The 16748-nt window shown below is 51.4% G+C and overlaps 1 protein-coding gene across 9 annotated transcripts in view; it reads left to right on the top strand.

The window, feature by feature from the left end:
- Positions 1–3214: 3214 nt before the first annotated feature.
- Positions 3215–16748, top strand: part of SCAI (suppressor of cancer cell invasion) — a 33908-nt gene continuing 20374 nt past the window's right edge. For 6 of the 9 annotated variants that reach the window (XR_012583445.1, XR_012583446.1, XR_012583447.1 and 3 more), the window contains exons 1-4: positions 3215–3297; positions 3598–4343; positions 4966–5010; positions 15674–15805. Coding sequence is in view for 6 of the 9 variants with exons in the window: in XM_074556524.1 (XP_074412625.1) it covers positions 3256–3297; positions 3598–4343; positions 4966–5010; positions 15674–15805 (965 nt within the window). In the remaining 3 variants the exon portion in view is untranslated. Of the gene's footprint in view, positions 3298–3597; positions 4344–4663; positions 4824–4965; positions 5011–12571; positions 12633–13908; positions 14016–15673; positions 15806–16748 lie in introns of those variants that run through there. The other 3 variants (XM_074556530.1, XM_074556528.1, XM_074556529.1) reach the window with 3 other exon arrangements.

The raw sequence follows: 16748 nt of genomic DNA on the forward strand, positions 1-16748 counted from the left end.
CTCGGCTGTCCGGGCGATTCCATACCTTCTCTCTCTCTCTGTTTGGCTGCAGCGTTGTTCTTCCCTCTCTGCCGGGGCTCTTCTTCTATCTTCTCAGGGGCTCCTCCTGGGCTCTCGACCCACCCCTATTTATCTCAGTTACCCTCACGAGCCACAGCTGTTGCCCAACTAAGGACCCTGCAGCTGCAGCTCGTTTGGAGTAACTTAGACACACACTGATCTCACAATACAACATATATTCAGGCCCCCACATGCAGGGACACAGGGGACACAGCCTGCAGGGACACAGGGGACACACACGGCCTGCAGGGACACAGGGGACATGCTGTGGTCCCCACAGAGGCAGTGCACACTGGGGTGCTCTGGGGAGTGGGTGGCCCTTCCCTGGGGGTTCCTATCCCTGGCCTCCCTCCTCTGGGGACCAGCAAGGCCAGAGATTGTTCACTCAGTGCTGACAGCAGTGGCTTCTGCCAGGGAGCTGGGGCACCATGGGCACCCTCTGGGGCTGGCTGGCAAAGAGGGAACCAGCACAGACCGCCGAGACCCCAGCCAGGACAGGCCTTGCTCTCACAGCAGGAACAAGAGTGTTCTCCACCAGTGCCCAGAAGGAAGCTCATCACTTCACCTCTGTGTCCTCTCAATCACTCTGTTGTTCCTGGTCACTTAAAGGGCTGCTTGTCTGCAGGACGTCTCCTGTGACAGGACAGGGCAGCTCTCATGGAAGGGCCAGACTGGCTGGTTTTCTCACACAGCTATGGGTGGAGGGAGTAATTCAGCCCCAGGATTTAGTGCAGTGCCAGAAACATGTTCACCTCCTCAAGTGGCTGCTGGGGGCTGTGCCCAAACTGAAGCCTGAGCTGTTCTCCAGTACTGCCTCCCACTCAGCATGGGGATGGCTCCTGGACGTTCAGAGCCTGCTCAGTTGGGGTTTTTCCCCATTTTTGTGTTTCCCACCCTCTTGATTGGCATGCCAGTGATCTGCCCTGACTGGATCCTTGAGACAGCAGATCCTCTCTCAGCCGTGCTCCTGTGGCTGGGGTGGAAGGCGACACCCGGAGCACACCCTGGCACTCACCAGTCTCTGCAGGCAGTTTGGGCCGTGCTTGCTTTGCTGTGCTGTCAGGAGCACTGGCAGAGCTGCCAGGCTCCCTGAGCCGTGCTGCTGGAGCAGCACAGGGCACACAGATCTCCCAAGAGAAGCCCGAATGCAGCCAGGCACGATCTGGCAGCACCACCTGCCCCAGCCTGCCCCGCTCCCAGCACAGGGACCAGCCCCTCTCTGTCTCCAGCATCAGCTCCTGGGCTGGCAGTGAGCAGATCTGGGATCCTCACAGGGTGCTCCTGCTCCTGGGGCACAAGCAGCTGACGCTCCCTGGAGCAGCTCTGAGGCCCAGCAGGACACACGGACACACAGACACAGCCCTGTGACCCTGCCTGGGAGCAGAGCCCAGCCAAGGAGCCGTTCCCACACGCAGCCTGCCCGCCCAGCGCCGTGCCAGCCCCGCTCCTCTCCTGCCAGACACGTCCCACGCACCCCATCCAAACAGGGACAGAGCCAGCACAGCCCAGGTGACATCACAGTGCAGCCACCCTCGCAATGCCACCATGTAGGGAAAACTCCCTGCACCACACGTGATCACGCCTCTCTGCATAAAACTAGCTTGAGGCTTAAAAAGCCTTAATTGAGGGAGCAGAATTAAGACATTTTTCCTAAACAGAATCTGGATCCAATCTAGGAATTCCCTAATGGATAGGCAATTTTTTATGTTCGAATGCATTGGCTGCACTAATTCAAACCATGAGTGCTGCAGCCCTCACGCTCCAGCAGCACTGTGGAACTCTTGCTCACAATCAGAACCAAAAAAGGCTTTTGGAATTGCAGCTCCATCTCTGAGTCCCAAAGAACTCCATGGGGGACAAACCATTTAACCCGTGCTGTGCTTTGCAGGTATAGGGAAGTGTGGAATTGTGAGGCCATGGATGCCCTGGGAGTTCAGTTCTTTTTCATACCCCGAGCTCATGTGCCGTCCGAAGCACCCAGACCCACAGAGAACACCTGATCTGACACTATCCCTCCCCCAGAGGGTTGTCAGTGGAGTTAGGAGCTTCCCAAGGATCTGAACCAAGTGCTGACAAGTTTCCATGATGTCCCATGAAATCCCTCAGCTAATTAATTTTTTTCTATTAACCCTTCAATACAGGCACAAGATAAAATTTTAAACTGTAATAAATAGTGATAAATATCGACTGACTGCCAACATTTGTGAAAAGCTTCCGTTCTAGATCAATACCCGTTTGGATGAAGTAGCCTCACAGATCTGTACCCATTCACTGCCTGCTCCTCAGAGGCAAATCAACTGCCAGGTCTGTATTTCCATTAGCAGTTGCACACTTTCTGTGAACCCTCCCATTTCCCTCCATTAGGCTGATGACTCCTTCATGGGCTCTTTACCCGCCACCCCCAAATAAACCACCAGTGACACTTCCAAAGCAAACTGCATTTAATGAGCCATCCTGCCCCGAGTGCAGCTGGCCCGGGGCTATGCCTTGATGGCGAATTTCCGGGCTGGGTATAAACGTTCCTTTCTCTGCTGCTTCTTGGTCTTCAGGTTCTCCTCGTGTTTGTTGAGCCTGCGCCGCATGGCCCTCGTCTTCTTGGGCCGCAGATCCAGGGGCTTGTACTTCTTGCCCTGTTTGCAAAGACACACAGCAGCTGAGCTCAGGAGACTTCTCTCCACTGGGAATCACGGGTGCATTGAGACTTTTGCAGCAGCTCTGATTCAGTTTTAAGTAAGGCCTGATCTTACAAGCCCCACTTATCCAGCACCCCTTGAAAAGATCTTTTTTCCCCAACCGATATGATCTAACTCAAACTCCAGGAAGTGATAGTCTAAAAATTACAGAACCATATAGAATTTCTTGGTCACCTGTGAGATGATTAAATTGAAAATAAGAGTATCTGAATTTCTGCAAACCACATCTCCCAGCAAGTCCACCCCACAGAAGGGATGCTGCCAGAGGACTCTCCTGCAATAGGAGACACACCAAGCTTGCAGAACTCTTGCACTAATATTTAAAAAGCAACCATGACCACAGAACTTTAAACTGAACATAAATTATAGTTTTAAGCTTTTAAGTAGCAATCCTTCCCAGAAACCTTATAATTGTGAATGGCAAGAGTGTAAAGGCCACTTACGGAAAATGCCTGTCCTTACCTTGTAGAACTTCCTCAAGTTCTCTTTCTGGGTCTGGTTGATGACGGTCAACACCCTGGCGATGGATTTGCGCACCACTCGGCTGCAGGTGGGAAAGAGAGGGATGTGAGCACACCGTGCAGGAGCAGCTCTGCGGGCCGAACCCGGGCTACAGAACCCGCGTGTGCTCCGGAGCCCCCACACTGAGCCCCGCTACAGCCAACACCGGCAGCGCCCGGCTCACCCCTCCGAGCACAGACACGCACCGGCCCTCAGGCCTAGGGAGATGCGCTCCTCTCCCCTTCCAGAGCACGCAGCCAGCACAGCCTGCGGGAGCGCCTCAGGCACGGTGCCCGGGACTCGGCGGCCCTGCCCAGCTGCCCTCGGCCCCGGCCCCACTCACATCTTGGACAGCTTGGAGGCGGCCCCGCCGGTCACTTTGGCCACGCGCAGCTGCGACAGCTCCACCTTGAGATCCTCCAGCTGCTTCAGCAGCTCCTCCTTCTTCTTCCCGCGCAGATCTCGGGCCTTGATCTTGGCCTGCGGGCGGCGGACAAGCCGTCAGTGCCCCCGCCCGACCCCCGGGCCCGCGTCCCGCCCGCCCTCAGCCCCCGCGACGCGAATGTGCGGGCCCAGGGCCCGGTGGGATGTGGGAGGACGGCCTGGATTCCCGGGCCCGGTGGGACGAGGGGGATGCCCGGGTGCCGTTCCCGCGGGATGCCATGGATGCCCGGTGGCCGTTCCCGCGGGATGCCCGTGGATGCCCGGCGGCCTTTCCCGCGGGATGCCGGTAGATCCCGGAGCCTTTCCCGCAGGATGCCGGCGGATTCCCGACGCGGGACCCGGTTTTCTCACCATGGCGGGCGGCGCGGGGCGGAAAGGCGGAAGCGGCGCAGGAGAGGGGCGGTGCCGCGGCCGGACCGTACCAACGCGCGCACGGCGGGGGGAGGAGCCTGGGCCGCGCGCCCCCCGCGGGAGGCACGGTGGTCCCGGCCGGGGCGCTGACAGGCAGGGCGGGAGACACGGCCGGCCCCGTGCTCCGGGGCTGCAGCCCCGCGGGAGCCGCTTGGTGCTGGGGCTGCCGCCCCCGCTCTCTGGCAGCCGCCGGAGCCCGGTCAGAGCGCAGCCGGTGTTCTCACGCTGGCCGAGGTGCGGCACTCTTACACCGGCAGTGATGGGGACGTGATGGCGGGCGGGGCGAGAGCGGACGCCGCGGCACCGCGGAGCAGGGACAGCGGCAGGGGCAGGGCCGTGCGCGCAGGCGGCCGCGCGGGACGGACAGACGGACAGACAGACGGGCCGGTCTCGCTCCCCGCGGCGCCGCCGCCGCCGCCGTATCCAAGCAGCCGCCGCGCCTCACCGGCAGAGCGCGGGAGGGCGGAGCCTCTCGATTGACGGCTGGCGCAGCCAATGAGAACGCAATCTCGCCGTTAGCCTGGGCGTGCGGCCAATAGAAGCGCACGGGGGCGGGGCTGGCCGGCGCGGACCGGCGCGAGGCGGCAGCCGCGCTCCGCGAACCTCGGCGGCGCTGCGGCCGCGCCCGGACCGGGACCGTGATCGGGACCGGCGGGTGCGGACGGTGAGCGGGACCGCCCGGCAGCGGTTGCCCCGCTCCGGCCCGGCCTCCAGGTGCGGGGGGCGGAGCGGCGGCGCGGGCGGACGCGGGCGGGGCGGCGGCGGCGGGGGCGGGCGGGAGCGGCGGCGGCGGCTGCGGGCGCCTCGGGGCAGGCCCGGTGGTGGCGCGCCCCTCACCGCGGTCTCGCCCCCGCAGAGCTCCGGGCCGGGCGGAAGAGCCCCGCCGCGCGTGGGAGCCCAGGTAAGGCGGCAGGTGCGGACGGGGCCCCCCGGAGCATCCCCCGGCGGCGCGGCGGGGCCGTGCCCGGTGCCGCGGTGAGGGGCGGCGGGGGCGGGAGCTGCCGAGGCCCGGCGGCGGCACGGGGCCGCGCTGGCCGCTGTCGTTGCTGCTAACGGAGAGGAGGAACGCGGTGTGACACGTCTAACGCTTAGGCCCGGGCTGGCAGCGCAGCCGGGATAATCACCCTCACGACCCCCGTTATTAACTTGGCCGCTGGCCGCGCTCCCGCTCCCTTCCCGCCCGCAGCCGCGGGGCCGCCGGTGCGGAGCGGCCGCTGACAGGTAGCGGCGTTCGGCATCGCCGGGCGAGCCCGTTGGGATGGAACGTTGCAGGATTTTACGGGAGCAGTCTGTGCGGGGCTGGGTATCCAAGCTGCCAGACTATCCAAGGTTTGATGGAATCGTCGTGGGTTCGTTCTGATTTTAAACTTCCATCGCAGCACCAGCTTCCCTTGTCACCAATTTTTATTTGTTTTTGTACAGAGAGGTGTCTTGGACAATAGGTGACATGAGATGCCCTTGGGGACAGAAGCTGGATGTTTGTTGTGTTGTGTCATCCCCTCAAATTTCTTGTTTTATAAAAATGTGCATAACCTGTTAAAACATTCAAGATCAAGACTGCAGGTTTTCAGCTCTAGATCTAATCTCCCACCACAGAACAGGACCTGTTTTCATCAATGTCTGAGTTGCACGTCTCTCATTTAATAGCCAGACTCCAAGCTTCTACGCTTTATCTGGGCCAAGCATTTCTGGTCCTCCAACCTGTAAAATGGACCCTTTAATATAAAAAAAAAAATCTGGATTTTGCACAATCTATCCAAATGCAACCTATAATTCATGGCATCTTGTCCAGCTGATGCAGAGCAGCGCTGTGGGCCCATATGAAGACTGAAATGTGAGTGAGTCTCCCAGAGTGTGTGTGCTTCCTTCTGCTCCTGCGGACAGCGGGACTGCTGTGGTGGTAGCAGTCTTTGCAAATTGTAGAAATTCATCCTGGTGTGGGTCTTGCTGTGGGATCTGCAGGTGCAGCTCCTGCCTGGGGTCTCTCACCCCACCTGACCCCGCGGTGTGGTGGCTGTGCTGTCCCTGCAGGGTGGAGGAAGCACTCTGGGGGCCTGGTGCCCTGCTGGGGACCATGTGTGTAGAAAAGAGGCTTCATTTTCAAATTAGATTAATGCAGTCTCATTCAAGATGTTTGAATAAATTGGACCACGATTATGTTAAATGAAAGAGTGAGTCACTTCACCATGAGCAGAGAGCTTTATTCTCCAGTCATCCTAGGCTGCCAGAGCAATCCAGACAGTCATGAATGTGATGGCCAGGTCCTTTACTGCAGGAAATAGAAAAACCATTCACAGAAACTATATGGAGAGAGGGAATATTTTGTTGTTCTACAGAGGAGAATGTGATCGTTGTTCTGTCTTGCAATGTAGCTGCAATAAACTATCAGAATTCAGCTGGCAATCCATTACAAGGCAAGTCCCTTACAAACAAGGGAATATTTTATCACAACCATGTCTAGTTGGGCTTTGCTCTACGTGTAAGAACGATACCGTGTTCTGTGCTCTTTTGAGAAAGTCGATCTACAAGTGATAAAGATGCTGAAAGTGCATTCCAGCGGGAGCAACATGAAGCTCATTGTTAATCATTCCTGTGCGCCTGTTTTATTTTGTGGAGGGGAGTAATAAAAATGGAGCGTAGCGATTCCAAACGTCGAGAAGGTTCTGCCCCGAGCCGGCTGTGCCCTGGATCAGGTGGGGGTGTCCGTGCCCTGCAGGGGGGGCACAGGCTGGGGAGTGGGGGCCGGGGGCTGCAGCTCTCCCGCCGTGCTGCTCCCGTCACATGATGCTCTGCACAGTGCCCTGCTCGCACTGCAGCTGCCTCGCTCGCATCTCGCATCTCCCCTCTTCTTGCATCACTTTCATTCTGCTTTGGCTCTGTCGGCGTTCAATGGAGCTGTTGGTGATCTGCTGCGGCGCAGATGGATAATGGGAATTCATTGGGTTATCTGGACACGTTACTTTGTTGGCTTATCTTTTATTCTGCTTGGTGTGCTTTGGGTAAGGAGGGAAGATCTCTGGTGGGAAAGTCTGTGCTGAGGTGGTGTTACTGCCTAAAGAGCTGCAGTGGAGCTGATATTGAACAAAAACCCCCAACAGCCCCGCTAGTCCCCTAAAGCACAGTACAGCTATTGGATTCTGACCACAAAAACCTGGATGTTGATGTCTTTTTATACAGAACTTTACACGGTTCTCATTTTTTCATAAAAATGATTGCTTCCATTTTGGAGCAATCCTGGGAGAAGGATAACCAAGACCTGTACATGCAGATTTTATAATAATTTTGTTTGGTGTTCTTGCATAAGAATGTTCTGCAGGCTTGGCTTTTATAGCTGAGGTGCACTGTTGAAGCACAAAAGCTCTGTTCAAGCTGTGTAATTTTTAAACAGGCTGGAAGCAGAGGTATGGTATGGAGCATGTGTTGCAGCAAGAGGAGACAGTTCAAAGGAATGGCCCAAGTTGTGTGTGGGAGCTGCACTGAGGGTCAAATGGAGGTCTGGTTCTGTAAAGTATGTAAGGAAGTTGCCAACACAAATATTACCTTGCAGCTTACATGAGCTGAGAGAGCGCAGCACAGCCCTGCAGCAGGGATGGAGCACAGTAACCATCAATCTGGTTCCCTGAGGATGTCAGTCAGGAAAGGAAGTGTGCGCTGCCAGACAGCCTGGATGGAGCTGCAGGTTTAGAGGACTTGTTGTTTGAAGTATTTTTAATTATTGCTATTAATATAATGGAACACAGAGTAGAAGCTGAGTTTTTGAAGTATAATTAAAGCAGGAGTGAGCAGAGGGATTTCTGTGCTGTGAGGCAGAGGCACGGCTCAGGAGCAGTACCTGCTGAGGAAGGTGAATTCCCAGAGTGGTGATGCTCTCCATGCAATTCCCAAACGTGCTGGCAGCTCCCACCAAACGCTGGATTGGAGGGAAGAGCTGAACCGAAGGGATCAGAGAGCTTTCCCAAGCTTGTCCTGCACTCCCTTTGTCAGAATACAGTTCCAGTTGGAAGGCAGCCACTGGCACCTTGGCTGAGGATGGGAGCAGGCTGCAGAGTGTGACGATAGCTGCCCTCCAGATCGGGCACTGGCCTCAGCTGCCATTTGGGCCAGCCAGTAAATCATTTGGCTGGCTGGAAGGGAGCCTCTCCATCTCTCCATCCCACTGCTGTACAATGCAGCTCCGTGCTAGCTGTTTCATTTCGAATTAATGAGTGTACATAAAAGAGTTAAAGCATCAGTTGTTGTCGGACGAAGAAAGAAAAATTTTTCTTGTGACTGGGATGCTTTTCAGGAACTTGGCTGCTGGGAAGGCGAGAGGCATGTGCTTTTCCACCCTGCTTTAGGTGATGGCTTAGTTCAAGGGGGCCCAGATTTGGCTCAGTCAACAGTTGTGTTGGCGTCTTGCCATCAAATGTGCATAAAATGGAGCTGACTGCAATTCCCTGCTCACTCTAACATGGAGGGGCAGGGAGGGACCCGAGGCTGCGGTGCCGTGCCGTGGCTTGGCCTGGCTGTGAGGGTTACCCTGGGCTGTGCCATCCCTGCAGCCCGAGCCCTTGCTTTGTGACTGGCTCGTTGCTTTCCCGTCCCTGGGTCGTATTTTGGTGGCTTGTCATAACTAATGCATTTCAGCCCTCGTTGTGCCTGTGCTCCCAAAATCTCTCTCCTTTCTCACAGTGGCTCATGTGCTGTTCCAGATGTAGGAGCTTGGTCTCTCATTTGCAGACTCTTGCTATGGTTCTGTGGCTTATGCGCATTGCCACAAAATCGAGATAAAACACAACTGGCATTTTAGCTGCTCCAAGAACATTGTGTGTAAATAAACCACTAAATAGTTCAGCCTGTGAAATGTAAATACACACAGCTCACTGCCACAGCTGATGGTGTTTTTCTGTCTCCCTTCTACCCTCCCACCCCTGCCAAGAGTGGGCCAGCCTGATGGTTTTTTTCCTCTTGCTCTTTCATACAAAGCAAATGACTGCTAAGTACCATGTAGGTGGTATGCAGGCACCACCACAGATTCATGATTTGAATTTGGATGAAAAGAAACGCTTATGTCCTCTTCCACATTGCTTCTGCACCATCTTCTGGAGATTCTGATGACCCAGAAATTCTTCTTTGGTCTGACTTTGAGCTTGAGCCTGTTTTTAATAGCAAACCAGTGAAGTCAGTAGAAGAGCAGAGGCCCAACTGTGATGACATTTTTAGCCTGTGCCCTTTGTTCATCCTATACACAAAAGGTCGTGAACTGCAGTGAAAGAGGGATCACAGAGGGCGCAGAACAGACAAAGCTGGAACAAATTGTCAGTGGCAGAAACATAAAGAAGAGAAGCGAAAGTTTTGTGTTCTGAAGGCGATGGAAGGCCACGTGCATCCCACGGTGAGATCATGTCTCCTGTGCTCAGAGTGATCCGCCCAGAGAGGATTCAGAGGAGGCTGCTGCTGAGGTGTGGCTCCCATGATCTCAGTGTAGGAGGCAGGAAGGGACTGCACGGTTTCCATGGCACGATGTTAATGAGCACCTCCGCGTGTTTCTGAGGGGAAGGATGCCAAAACTGCAGTTCTGGATGCACACAGGTGTGCTTCCTAGCAATAAAAGGATTTTTGAATACGTCTGAAACATGCAAAAAGCCTGATTCTACAGGCCTTGAAATTAAAGTAATGGGATTGACACTGCATGTTGTATTTTCCAAGTCATTTGACTCAGAATGGAGTTGAATGTGTGGTGCTGCCTATTTCCCTACAGGAAGTCATGAGACTGTTTCTGATGAGATTCCACAGGTAATACAGAGGTGGCAGCTCCCCTTAAATCTGAGCTCTTATCTTCTCATCCTCTGATGTGCTGAGGAAGGAATGATGCATTCATGTAAGAGCATAAACTCTCAGTTTGCAGTAATAAAATTTGTGTAACTTGTATAACAGTTCTTGTGTAACTGAGTGCCTGCTCTGTGCCACTTCCACTGGCCACAGCAGTGTGCAGCTGGGGAATGTGTGCGTGGGTTTATCTTGTTTTCTTATTTATCCCCTGCCCGCTCCTTTCCCTTTTTTAGGAATGCAATTGCATGATCAGGCTTCCTCTTTTTTCTTCTCCAAGCAGCTTTTCAATCCCTTGTCTAATGTAACTGTTGTTGTTGTAGGGGGAGAGGTCCTGAAGATTATCTAGTGAGTAGTTTTCACAAAATTCAAAAGAAGTTGTTGTGTTTAGTGCATCTATGAAAGGGAAGGACAGATAGAAGGAAGCATCTGGCTGGCCCTCAGAACGTGTGGAGCCCCAGGGCAGTGGCAGCTTGCCCTGTGCTGGGGAGAGCTGGATTTAATGGGATGCAGAGGGAAGGATCAATCCAGGTCGATGTGGGACCAGGCTCCCTGTGCCTGTAGGAGCAACTGCTGGCCCTGACTGCTCTTGCACTGGGGTGTGCATGTGTTCATACACAGGCTCACTGGGGTTTGTGTCTTTTTATTATTTATTTTAAGTGATTTCCCTCTTGCCTAATCTTTGGAGGTAATAATATTTTTGCAAGTTAGCTCTAAAAATATGTATTTTAGTAGGAAAACCAGTTTCTTGGAGAATTGTAACTATGTACCTCCAATAGGAGGTACTTGCTAGACATAGTTACATCTGCAGGTGATTTTGTCTGCCATGCTGTAATTTGTACACAAAGTCAGTAATTCATTTATCCTTAGTGCCCTGTGAAGTAAACAAACATCCAGGCAGAGAGAACATGATTTAACAAATATTATCAGTGAGATACAACAGCTGCTTGTTTCTGTTCCCTAAGTTCAAGTTGCTTCTCACTGTGGCAGTCAGACAGAAGTGTCCCCAAGCCCAGGCTGTGCCGTTTTCCTCGTGCATGTGCACAGAGCACTGAGCAGAGCTGGGACACAATGTTCGGGTTGTTCCATGAGCTGGCCCTGGGCATTGCTGTCCCCCGGGACTGAGCCTTGCCAGGAGCTCAGGTGTGGGCTCAGCCTGCTCCCAGATGCTCCTGCAGCATCCAGCACGCTGCTGGAATAGGAGCTGGATGTGTCTGCAAGAGCTGCAGCCTCTGCAGTGCAGACGTGCCCTGAGGTGAACAGTGGTTGGGGTGAGGAATGTCTGTGATCGCTTCCAAATTTTACTAAAAACCTTGGAATCATAAAGAAATATTCCCCCCCCCGCCTACATTTTGTGAAGAAATGGTTTGATGTATAACTGCTCATTGCCATTCCCTCTGAATTCCTGACTCCAGCAGGCTGTGAGGTTTTCAGTGCCTGTCTGGGGGGAATTGCTAATTATTTATTTCAGTGTTTCTTGGGCAGAACTGAGTGGTGTCTTGGGAACTTCAGGGCAGTGGCTGTTGATGGAGAGTTAGGTATTCTGGCAGGAGGAATGAATTTGGTTTCTAATGCATTTTGTGTTGTCTGAGGCTCTGTCAGGACTAGCACTCTGAGCAGATCACATGGAAACACACAGATGGTTTTCCCAAAACGTGCAGTATAGCGTTGAAAGAAAACATGAGACACGAGTGTGCCAGTCTGCAGAAGAAAGGGACGGGCAAATAGGGTGCCAAGGTAGGCATCCTGCTTGGTGAAGGTAAGATTGGCTGGTTTTTGATAGAGTTTTGGGACATGATGGTTGCAGGCTTTGTGTATGGACGATTGGAAGGTTGGTTTTATCTGTGCTGGTAATTTGCAGATAAGGAATAGATACCAGCTGGGCGCCTGGCTTTGTGTCACATCCCCTTTTGGCAGTGATGCTGTGGGAGATGTGTCAGCATGGAAAGTGGAAAGAGAGCTGGTCTCTCACTCAAGGTTTGACAGCTTTAAAATCCTGATAGACTGGAATGTGTTTTCCACCATTGGTTTTTGTAGAGAGCAGCTCTAGGAACATCTTAGTTTGGGGAAAATCCTGTATCAACAAGATAGATGAACAAAGTGTGTTTGCTTTTGGTTTTTGGTTACTGCTTGTGTCTCTAAGCAGGGAGTGGGAAGCATTTGAAAACCAGTCAAGGTTCCATAACTGAGAAGTGATGGCTTAGAAAAAGGCAGTTGAGTTGTACAAGTGCTCTGTCAGGGGGTCCAGGTGCCACATCCAGGAAACTGCTCCTGATCCTGCCTGTCCTCACTGATACATGAGCTGACAGAGCCCTGACATCCTCCTGTGCCCTGTGCCCTCAGGTCACACCACGGCTGCACCTTCAGTGTGAGAGGTTTCCTTTGCTGTACAGTCGGGTGGGGAGTTGTGACCCTCCCCTTCCAGCAGGCACTGAATGGCAGCTTACAGTGATGCTGGCTGTGGAGCAAATCTGAGAGGACGTAATGCACTTATTGAACATATCCATGCTGGGCTTGCATTGTCAGCTGGATTTCCCTGACCCAGAGCATTCCCTCATGGCTCACGAAGCCTGCCTTGCTCTGCAGGCCTGGATCCCAGGGCAGGGCCAGGGGGAGTGCATACCATTAACTTCAGCACTCTTTTTCCCTTCCAGCTAGCCTGGAAAACCTTAGCCAAAAGACAGCAAACCACAGGGAAGTGGAGACGTGTGTGATGTAAGTGACATCTGACTTTGAGAATGCTGCCCAGCACCGTGAAACCCCTGTCCCATGTCCCTCCTCTGCTGCCCTTCAGCTCCAGCTGCCATCCTCTGGGGTGGCTGTGAAGCTCTGCTACCCTGGCTGCTGCACTGGGATGAATTTGTCAAATCCAGTAATGTGTTGCATTAGGCAAACCTGGAATGGTGTGTTCTGAGAGCTTGTAGGGAAGAACCTGGCACACCAAGTGTGGGGCTTGGCGAGCACTGCTTTCCTGCCTTGTATGGCCTGAGGAGTTGGCAAAATCTTTGAGAGAATAATAACTTCTGCTGGAAGCCACCATTTTCTGACTTATTTTAACAGTCTTTTAAACCAATGTTTCAGTGTCTCCTTCTGCAGACTCTGGAGAGCGTTTTTTAATGTGTTACTTAAGAAAAAATTGTCATTCAAAACATCCCAACAGTTTCTTTTGCACGCAAGAAAGCAAAAAGCATCAAGCAGAGAACAAGAAATGAAGTAGGTGATATTCCTGGTATAGTTGGGCTGTCAAAACTGGGAGAACTGTCTGTCTGCAGATGATCCATGTGATAACTTCTAGTATCAAAGGGAAGGAGAGGTCCCCGTTGTGGATGTGCTCCTGGTTGCTTTTTATTTACATTGTTCATTTGGAGCTGAGCAGTCCCTCAGGATAGGGCCATGTCAGGAGCTGTATTCCTCCCTTTGCTGTGCCCACTTGCTGTTCTAATAATAATTCTCCCTCCTGTCTGTACTGCTGCTGCATTACAGCACAGTCCTTAGTGCAGGAGCACCTCCTCCTCTCCCGAGCTGCTCCTGATAGTAGCTCTTCCTTTGTACAGCACCAAATACCACCCTCTCCAGAGCACGATAAGCCAAAACCAGTGCATGAAATAACTAATTTTATTTTCCTTCTCTGTCAGCTGGAAAAGACAGGTTCACATATTTTTCCGGCGTTCTGATAGCTTTCACATTGGCAGGCTATGGATTTTCTTGTGTATCTTTTATTGATTGCATAAATGGCCTCTTCACAGTGGGTCTGGTGAACTCCTTGCATGTGAGAAGCACTTGGTTTTAAAAAACAACCCAAAGCCTAGCTGGTTTTATTTGCCTGTGCCAGGGCTGGCACAGGTTATGTTGGCAGTGGTTGGGATTTTTGGGTAGTATAACTTTAGGGTGATGTAAAATAAAATTCACTGCCATGAAATGAAAAGACTGATATCTAGATTGTCTGAAACATACTTTGCAACTGAAGCAAGCTCCTCAATTTTTGCAAAAGTGTCTGAAGCTGCTCTGGAGTGCCTGGAGTGCCACGGTGGAGCGCAGAACCTACGGGCTCGCTGCAGGATTTAGGTCACCCTTGCTGTGGAGCACACAGGACCTGGGGTATTGTCCCTCTTGCTGAAATTCCTGAATCGCCTCCTGGCTGCTTCTGACATTTGTTTTTCAGGTCTCGCTGTTCACTCCAATCTCATGTGTTGGTGCTCTGGTGCTTGGTGTTGTTTGTTCTGTGCTGTGTAAATGTGAATGCTCAGAGGTTTCAGGCCCAGGCTGGGGCTCACAGTATTGATGTCCTTCTTGCCAGGCTCACGCCAAAGCTTGTGGCATCTGGGTGCTATGTTTTAGACTCTGGCACCCATAGTGCAGTTACCTGACAATACAGAGACACTTTTAACCTTTTTCTGGAGCTCTTCAGCAAGTGGTTTGTGCAATGCCCCCACGACTTTGCTCTGGTGGGCTGTCCCGTGGGTGTGTAAAAACAAGTCTGTGTGGGCTGCCTCTTGTCTAAACTGGGGAATCATGAGGCTGCTGGGTTGGCAGGGTGGCCCTCTAACTTACCCCAGAAGCTGGGTGGAAACTGCCAGTTCCTGCTGTGCTTGTTAGGCATGAGGTGTTTGTTCAGGGAAGCATTTCTGAAGCCTCTTCAGTTATTGTGAAGGATTTTTTTGTGCCAGTTGCTGAAAGATGCTTCTGGGTGCTTCCTGATGGCTGGAAAGAGTGAGCTTTGCCATTTCCTGGCTTGGACTGGGACATGTAGGTAATTATTTGTGCAGATAGCATCCAAACAGAAGTGCTGCACAAATGGAAACCTGTTGCTTACCAGAAACACACCAGAACTGGCAGGGAAGCTGCTGGAAGTAAAAGCCCTGCATGTGCCCAGTTAGAGGTGTGTTTATCCTGCACAAAAATCCTGAGCAGGGCAGAGCTGAAGACCTAGCAGCCATTTCCAGAGATGTTTTGTTGTTGTTTCTGCTGCAAAGTCTGTAGCTCATCTGTGTATGCTCAAAAGGGTAATTTGATATCTGTGGATGTTTGGAGTAAGATTTTTAAAAGCCACTCTGCCTCTGTAAGCTTTCATATTCCCTTACTCACTCAATGCTACAATTACCTACATTATATCTTAGTTTTTTGTTCAGGTGTTTATTGTACAATATAACATTTTACTCAGGTGAAGAATAAAAACAGATCTGCAGGTATCTTTGTGGGTAATGCAGGCCATGGAATTAAACAGTCATGAGCCTGCAGAGAGGAAGGATGGTAGGGTACTTTTCAGCATTCTGGCTAAATTTGCCTTTTTTCAGCAATAGGAACCATTGAGCTACAGTTTTCAAAGCAACAGAAGAAAATGAAATGTAAAGAGAGCTGAGGCTAGTCTCTAAATACAGCTGCAGGATAAATACCTCTGCAGAAGGCAAATTTGGAGAGGATTTCTTTGTCCAAGTGTGAAACCCAAGTGCTGTTTGTGCTACAGTCCTTCATTGTCAGTTTTGTGTTTGTGAAGACAGTCTTCAGAGTTATTTTATTTTGTGACTCTTGTACCACTGTTACTTTTAATTTTGCTCTGTTAACTAGTGCATTGTTCAATAATTAGTCCCATGCCTGGATTCTCAGCTGTTTTTTTTAATGAGTCTTGAGAAGAGTAACCAGTGAAGAACTGCATGCTCTGTGTTACATCCCCATGGAACTGAACATGCATCTCAGTCTGGATGAGTTCGTAGCAGCCGTTGATTTTTGAGTAATTATGGCTGTTTTTATCTTCATAGGACTGAGCTTGCCCTAAAAGAAACCATGTCATCAGGGGGAGCTGAAGATGATATTCCTCAAGCAGAGAGAAAAACGGTGACAGACTTTTGCTACTTATTGGATAAATCTAAGCAGCTCTTCAATGGCTTAAGGTTAGTGGATTTCTGACAGTATTCCTTCAGAAAAGCCTCAGAACACACACTGCAGTATGTGATGCTGGAGTCAGTACAGTGAACATTTCAAACCCCAAACCAGTATGTTTAGGAGAGAGTAATGCACCCCTCTATGGGTACTTTTGGACCATGTATGTAAGAATGTTTGGAGGAGCAGAGGTTCCAGTTTATAGTAAACTAGGATTTGGAAATCCCATTAAATTGATGTGATTATTGCTGAAATTGTATGTCTGAGGGCCACAATTAAGGATTAGATGTGACTGTGTGCAGACCACAATATGCAAATGCAAACCACTACTGTCTCTGTGGAAAAAGAAAGAAATGAGGAGGATTTTTCTGGATGGGAGGAAAGTAGGAAAGGGAATATCTTTGGGGAAGAAATTTAGTAATAAGTAGAAACATCAAAACCACAGCCTGTGTGTGTCTGCTGAAACAAGTGCTTCATCTGAACTGTGGAGAAAGGTAAAATCTACATTTATCTACTAAGCAGCTGCAACAACAGCTGGAAAGTCCAACTGCTTTGTCTGCAGGGGAATACACGTTTGGACAGTAATATGGATATCCTGTTTTTGTCAATATATGCTGAGTTAAACAGCATGTATCCAAAGCTGCTTTATTTCTAAGCTTTGCTGTAGAGTCTCTTAAGTAACAGGGGTTTGAGCTCATATCTGGTTGGCAGTTCAGCCTCTTACTGGTCTCTGAGTAATGCTGTATGTTTGGGCCCTTATAGCTTGCTGTTAGTCAAACACAGATGGTTAGCAAAGATGCTTTTAATTCCTCCACCCCCCGCTATTGATAATCCCTTCATGTGCTTTAGAAGTTGATTACCAAATCCAAAACAAACATTTTGTGCTCCAAAATCTGAATGGCAAATGGGCAATAGAGACAAGGAGTTTTTGGTGATTGTGTTTGACCCCCCATG

The sequence above is a fragment of the Zonotrichia albicollis genome, chromosome 21 (genome assembly GCF_047830755.1).
Source record: "Zonotrichia albicollis isolate bZonAlb1 chromosome 21, bZonAlb1.hap1, whole genome shotgun sequence".
NCBI classification, from domain to species: Eukaryota; Metazoa; Chordata; class Aves; order Passeriformes; family Passerellidae; genus Zonotrichia; species Zonotrichia albicollis.